Source organism: Dicentrarchus labrax, unplaced genomic scaffold, assembly GCF_905237075.1.
Source record: "Dicentrarchus labrax unplaced genomic scaffold, dlabrax2021, whole genome shotgun sequence".
NCBI classification, from domain to species: Eukaryota; Metazoa; Chordata; class Actinopteri; family Moronidae; genus Dicentrarchus; species Dicentrarchus labrax.
In genome coordinates, this window is record NW_026136713.1 from 25,102,737 (window position 1) to 25,110,146 (window position 7,410).

General features: G+C 38.3%; 1 protein-coding gene and 1 long non-coding RNA gene across 3 annotated transcripts in view; one reads left to right on the top strand and one right to left on the bottom strand.

Annotated features, from left to right (window-relative positions):
* The window catches only part of LOC127374718 (uncharacterized), an 89,023-nt gene that overhangs the window by 19,823 nt on the left and 61,790 nt on the right, over window positions 1-7,410 (bottom strand). The gene's annotated exons all lie outside the window — the stretch shown is intronic.
* Window positions 1,107-6,619, top strand: ssbp1 (single-stranded DNA binding protein 1). The gene is made up of 7 exons (XM_051420215.1): window positions 1,107-1,194; window positions 2,137-2,211; window positions 3,587-3,644; window positions 3,738-3,878; window positions 4,491-4,578; window positions 4,920-5,008; window positions 5,298-6,619. Exons 2-7 carry the CDS (start codon window positions 2,188-2,190, stop codon window positions 5,339-5,341), a joined length of 444 nt encoding a protein of 147 aa, XP_051276175.1. The 5' UTR covers window positions 1,107-1,194; window positions 2,137-2,187; the 3' UTR covers window positions 5,342-6,619.

Sequence of the window (7,410 nt, forward strand, 5' to 3'; positions counted from 1 at the left end):
GGTTAATACTAATAATAATAATAATGTTATAATGTTATAATGATATTATTAATGTAAATATTGGTTAATACTAATAATAATAATAATGTTATAATGTTATAATAATATTATTAATGTAAATATTGGTTAATACTAATAATAATAATAATGTTATAATGTTATAATAATATTATTAATGTAAATATTGGTTAATACTACTAATAATAATAATGTTATAATATTATAATGATATTATTAATGTAAATATTGGTTAATACTAATAATAATAATAATGTTATAATGTTATAATGATATTATTAATGTAAATATTGGTTAATACTAATAATAATAATAATGTTATAATGTTATAATGATATTATTAATGTAAATATTGGTTAATACCAATAATAATAATAATGTTATAATATTATAATGATATTATTAATGTAAATATTGGTTAATACTAATAATAATAATAATGTTATAACATTATAATAATATTATTAATGTAAATATTGGTTAATACTACTAATAATAATAATAATATTATAATATGCTCTTAGTAAATATTGTATGTTAATGATTATTGTTACAAGTAAATAAGTTATTAATGTACATATTGGTTAATCCTAATAATCAAATATTGTTATAATGTTGTACTAATATTATTAATGTAAATATTGGTTAATATTAATAATAATAATAATGTTATAATATTATAATAATATTATTAATGTAAATATTGGTTAATACCAATAATAATAATAATGTTATAATATTATAATAATATTATTAATGTAAATATTGGTTAATACTAATAATAATAATAATAATATTATAATATGCTCTTTACTGTTTATGTTAATGATTTTGTCACAGTAAAAGTGTATTTTACTTTTAATCCTAATTCAAATATTGTGTTGTACAATAAATGTAAATATTGGTTAATATTACTAATAATAATACTAATATAATAATAACATAAATATTTGTATTGAATTATTGAAGTTTTAAGAATATCGTTATTTTATTTCCCGCCTCCCGGGACCTCCGGCAGGTGGCGGTAATGCTCCTGTAAGCTGGTTTGTCAACCGCCATTAAAACCCGAAGAAGAAGAAGAAAAGAAGCCCTCGCACAGCGGAACTTTGGTCCTGCGGTAGAAAGTCGGAGCAGTGTTGGGGACGGACAGTGAACAGTGTGGGGTTAAGCTCGCTGGTAAGTTGTTTATCTTTAATATTAACCCGAACCCGGTCCACCGAACCCGGTCCACCGAACCCGGTCCACCGAACCCGGTACACCGAACCCGGGAGAGAGCAACGGTAATTTAACCGATTAGTTTCCGGTCCGCGGCCCGTGGCGGGAGACTGCCGCTGACTTTGACTCCAAGATCACGTGTTTGGTTCCGCAGATTGACCCAGAACCAGAACCAGAACCGGAACCAGAACCAGAACCAGAACCACAACCAGAACCGGAACCGGAGCGACCCGGACAGTGTGTGTGTGTGTGTGTGTGTGTGTGTGTGTGTGTGTGTGTGTGTGTGTGTGTGTGTGTGTGTGTGTGTGTGTGTGTGTGTGTGTGTGTGTGTGTGTGTTACTGTGTGTGTTTTGTTACTTCAGTGTGTGTTAGTGTGTGTGTGTTACTGTGTGTGTTACTGTGTGTGTGTTACTGTGTGTGTTACTGTGTGTGTGTGTGTGTGTTACTGTGTGTGTGTGTGTGTGTGTACTGTGTGTGTTGTGTGTGTTCTGTGTGTTAGTGTGTGTGTGTTACTGTGTGTGTGTTACTGTGTGTGTGTTACTGTGTGTGTGTGTGTGTGTGTGTGTGTGTGTGTGTGTGTGTGTGTGTGTGTGTGTTACTGTGTGTGTGTGTGTGTGTGTGTGTGTGTGTGTGTGTGTGTGTGTGTGTCTGTGTGTGTGTGTGTGTGTGTGACTGTGTGTGTGTGTGTGTGTGTGTGTGTGTGTGTGTAGGTTCGTTCACTGAAGATCACAGAACATTTCCTCCAGTGTTGAACTTAATAAAGTTTATGTGAATATAAATAAAATAATGTGATTTATTGTTGTTGATTTATTGTTGATGTTGTTGTTGATGTTGTTGTTGATGTTGTTGATGTTGTTGTTGATGTTGTTGATGTTGTTGATGTTTTGTTGATTTATTGTTCAGACCGTTGAGCTGCTGTTGGACCTCTCAGAACTTTCTGCACAAACAGACAAGATGTTGAGAAGAGCCTCAGTGCAGGTGAGTGACTGTTACTACCAGGGCTCCTGGGGGGGGTCTCAGGGCTCCTGGGGGGGGGGGGGGGTCTCAGGGCCTTCTTGATTTTAAGGGTGGTAAAAAGTATAGAAATACAAACAGCAGGACGATATCTGAACATTAATTTCTGTGAATAAAAGTAAATGAAATTGTTATTTTTAAAGTTTAGATTAAACAGAAACTATATTCACTCTTTAGTCTCCGATAAACAAAGTGAGCAGATCAAACAACCAAAAACAAAATAGAACAAATTATAAACTTCAGTTTTTATAAAAAATACAAACAGAATTGTATAAAAACTGATTTCTGATCAACATTGACACTCAAACTCAAACCTCCTGTTTGTTATTGTTATACGTCCAATATAATATGGAATATCTATAAAATATGTCACTTTGATCTACTGTTGTCACGATACCAACATTATTGTTTCCATACCGATATAGCCTATAGATCATTTTAGCTGATGTTTGTATGCTTTATTTTAGCAGCTTGTAAATTATTAACGTTATCTGTGAAAGTTGTGTTTTCAGAGATGTTGAATTATCCGTAGGCAGTCTGTTGGTCAGCCATGAGGATAATGCCCATAGTTAGTCTACTATTTCTCTAGATAGCCTCGTCAAACTACGGTGGTGCAAAATAAACCATAGCCTTCTCATTTGACTTATTTAAGGGCACGAACGTGGTCGTGTTATCTTTCACATACTAACTGTCGGTCTTTAGACTCCTCGTACAACGCGGCGTGTTTGTCGGCCGAGAGTTTCTCCAGGTTGGAGGTGTTTGCTCTCTTTGTTTGCATTGTTTGTAGCACTGACGACAAACAGGTCTGGACTTATCGGTAGCTTTGCCCTCACTGTCAGCAAGGTAGTACTTCCATATTTCACTCCTCGCGTCATCTTTTTCTACCAGTCGTGGACCGGCGGCCACAGTATCATTGTGCTCGCACATTGAGCCATCTCGTTACAGTGTTTGTCACATGACAGCTGCAGCGTGAGGAGAAACCACACAGACGTCCATAGGGAGGCACTGGAAGCATGCTGCACACGCCAACATGAAATACGACTCTTACAAATCTGGAACGCGGTCATTCTTAAAAGTATCGATACTAAATTTAGGAATCGTGACGTTTTTAATTTCCGAGAATGGCGATACTTTTGAAGTATCGGTGCACCGTGCAACACTACTTTGATCAGTTAATGGTAGAAAAGGGCTCACTGTGAATGAGACCATATTAATCATACTGGATCCATAAATGTGTGTTTATTGTTGTTGTTATTGACGGGACCATCTGGAGCTACAAACCTTCCCCTGTACTGGAGGTAGATAGTCAGGATTTAATCTGCGTGTCGTCCGTCCACAGATCTTCAGACAGGCAGTGAGGTACTGCAGCGCCGACCAGAATTTAAGCCTGGAGAAATGTGAGTGAACCTCCTGAGAAACATCTGATCTGGTTTCTCCCATCAACTCCGTTCTGTTCCCATTAAATGTGTCCGTGTGTGTTTCTGTTCCAGCGATAAACCGAGTGCAGCTGTTGGGCCGAGTGGGTCAGGACCCGGTGATGAGACAAGCGGACGGTCGTAACCCTGTGACCATCTTCTCGGTGGCAACCAATGAGATGTGGCGCACTGGAGAGGGAGAGATAACCTCAATGGGTACAACTGGTTTCATTATCCACAGGATCTGTGTTGGTTACGGTGCTACCAGTGGATAACACCCACCAGACTCCATTCACAAAACTACTAACTTTACATCACCAACTCTGGTTTGGTGGAAATAAATCCTTAATTCACCGACATAAATGATAAAAACAGCAGTTTCAGTCGCTCTTCTTATTTCTTATCGACGTTACTTTTGTATTTTTACATTTATTTTGGTACTTTTAGTATATTTTGAATACTTTTGATGGTTTGGATTGACAGGAAGTGAATACTTTAATGCAGCCAATGGACTTACATATATTATTATATATTGAGCTCAGGAAGATGTAACTCACTATAGAGCTGATTTAGAAGATGTTACAATCACATTTTGCCACTAGAGGTCAGTGTTACACTAAACTTCTGTCTCAATGAGCACATGATGGATTTGTAGACACACTGATAACTGAAACATCTCCAACCCTAATGCTTCATTCACCTCATTATTATAGATTATAGATAAACCTTCAATGGCTCCATTATCTCCCTCTGTCCTCATATCTGTACCATGTTTCCTCAGGTGTTGACAGTAACTGTGACCGTGTGTGTGCTGTGTTGTGATTTCAGGTGACGTCAGTCAGAAGACGACTTGGCATCGCGTGTCCGTCTTCAAACCCGGTTTGAGGGATGTGGCCTACCAGCACATCAAGAAAGGGTACGACCCCCCAGACCCAGACCTTGAATACATTTACATGTATTAATGATCATATGTTGTCTGTTGGAGTCCTCTCTGGGTTGTTGGGCTACAGTAAGGAAAAGCTGACAATGAAGACAACCACCCGTCACATCATCAGCCCGTCATGTTCAGGATTTGTTTTTTACAGCACCACACAGGAAACAGTCGCGTAGCGTCCGCCTCGCTCGCTGCAGACCCCGTTACGCACCCACATCGGAGGCAAATCACTCTGAATTAATAGCTGTCTCCTGATGTGTCTCTCTCTCTCTGTGTCTCTCTCTCTCTCTCTCTCTGTCTCTCTGTCTGTGTCTCTCTCTCAGGAGTAGGGTTCTAGTGGAGGGGAAGATAGACTACGGAGACTATGTGGACAAGAACCAAATCAGACGTCAGGCTACCACCATCATCGCAGGTCAGAGAACAAACAAATGCTTTATGTGACTTTATGTGACCACGATGGCGTCCTTGAAGGTCCAGAGTGTAACAATTAATAATATAATAATATAATATTCATAGGTATGTTTTCATTAGTGTATAATCACCTGAATCATTGTGTTTTTGTTACTGTTTTTAATGTGCTGTGTTTCTACAGTAGACCAGACAAACCAAACCCTGGCTCTAGATACGGGGCGGTATTCAGTTAGTTGCAGCCTCCCACACACTGGTCCTTTTATCGTTACGGGTTCTGTTTCCTCCTCCAGACAACATCATCTTCCTGACCGACATCATGCGGGAGAAATCCTGAAGGACGCTTCCTCTTCCATCTAACGACTTCTTTTCGTCTCCAAACACGACATCATCTGCTATTTTCTTCTTTATACAAAAGACTGATGACCTGAACGCCACCACGTAAAGGAAGAAGGGGGAGAGTACGGGTCACGTTTGACTCCTGCCAACCTTGTAAATGTAGTTACTGATCATAATTTAGATTTTATGCCTTTTTCTTTTTTTCATTTTATGTGAGAATACTGATGGTTGAACACTGTTTCATTGTGTTTGAGGAGGTACACGATGTTGTAGCTCTGTTAGGAGCGGATCACAAAAACTGTAATTCAAGGGCATTTTAAAACTGTGAAACTTTGTAATTATTAAGTTTTCTAGCTTTTTATTTCACATCGTGGCTGTTCAGTAAAAAACATGTATCTCCAAAAACTGAAGGATTAAAGCAACATTATGTAAAATCTGGTTTTCGTACATGTCCGTGTCCATAGAAGCCGCTGAGCCCGGTGACATTGCCCACTCTCCCTGACATCCGAGGTCTGAAAACATCCTCCCCCTCCTCCCAGCGGTCCAAAGCTTCAGTGCTGCGTCAACACCAACAGCAGCTACATTTGGCAGAATCAGAGTTGGGGGGGGGGGGAAGCAGCCAGAGAACATCTTCTGCATAAAATATGATCCAGTTTCACCCAAATCATTGACTGAGTAGATGGTGCGTGACTACGTTCTCCTAGAAATGTCTCCTAGAACTAGAGAGCGGTTGACCTGAAGCAGGTTCAACAGAGGCTGATGATTATTATAATTTAAAGTTAAGGATGGGAGGAGGAAGGCTGGCGTTCCCTGGAATATAACCTAAAGTCACTTCTGTTAATCTTTGCATTAAGAAATCCCTCTCAATAAAGGACGAGGTTGTCGATGTTCAGTTTGAAGTGTTGTTGTTATTGTCCACAGATGCCATTAAAAGTGTTTGTCCAATCCTCAGTAAACACTGGATTGACAATAAGAGTCTTTCTCACGTCTCTTCATGCAGATGTGAGTGAAGGTTGTTCAGCGGGAGAGAAATGTAAATGCAGAGGAAGCTCCTTCAGTTAAAGTTTGTTTCTGATCTGTGTATTATCAGGAAACATTAGTCTGTGTGTGTTTGTTTTATCTCTTTATTTCTGCTTTGTCACATTCTTGTCAGTTGTTATCGCTCTTTTATCTGTTCTTCATTTCCTTCCTGAGCAGTGACTGTTGCTTTTAGTTCACTGTCTCTGCTTCCTTTCTCTGTGATGTTTGCGATAATAAACTTTTTTCTCACATTGTATTTGTGTTGATGTTCCACAGTCAGTGTGTGAGCAGGCTTTAACCTCCCTGTGTTCACTGCTTCCTAAAGTCACTGACAGGGTAGAAAACGTGTAAGTAACTCATTAAAAACACACAATTAGACAACAAGCTCATCACAGTAAACATAAACTATCTACAGATATAAACAACAATTGTAGACAGTAAACAATAGTGCAAAGGATTCTGGGATAATGTGTATATAAAATATATAGTATTATTGTGCAGGTTATTTAATATACATGAGGTTAATAGATATATGACACTATAATGTATATATGTGTTTTGAGTTATATGTTTTAAAAATAATGATTGAGAAATAAAATATTTTACAATGATAAAATTACAAATACATTTTTTATTATATTTATGTTAAATATGTATAGATTTTTGCATTAAAATGTATATATGTGTGTCTTTTATGTCATGTATGTTTTAATTATTTATTTTTTTAATGTTTTCAATGTTTTTCTCTGCTGGACGCTGATTGGCTGTTGCTGTGACAGCGGAGGCGGGGCTACGTCAGAGGTATTCTTGGCTTTAAGTGATTGGCTGCGTCAGCTGTCAGTCAGCGGCTCGGGAGGGCGGAGCTTAGCGGCTTTAAACCGCAGGGCTGATCTGATTGGTCGGTGTGTTGGATGTGGGCGGGGCTATGAGGAAACCTGTGGATTCAGCTCAGAGAAACTGCGTCAAGATAACGGAAGTGACCGGACATCGGTGATGTGGATTTCAAAATAAAAGCGTCGAACTTAATCATATTAATTTCTCAGCGGG

Bases quoted from the DNA above. Each gene is read 5' to 3' on its own strand.
- ssbp1 (XM_051420215.1), top strand. From the start codon at position 2,188: ATGTTGAGAAGAGCCTCAGTGCAG. The intron at 2,212-3,586 runs GTGAGTGACTGT...GTCCGTCCACAG, and splicing joins TGAGAAGAGCCTCAGTGCAG to ATCTTCAGACAGGCAGTGAG. The intron at 3,645-3,737 runs GTGAGTGAACCT...TTTCTGTTCCAG, and splicing joins GAATTTAAGCCTGGAGAAAT to CGATAAACCGAGTGCAGCTG.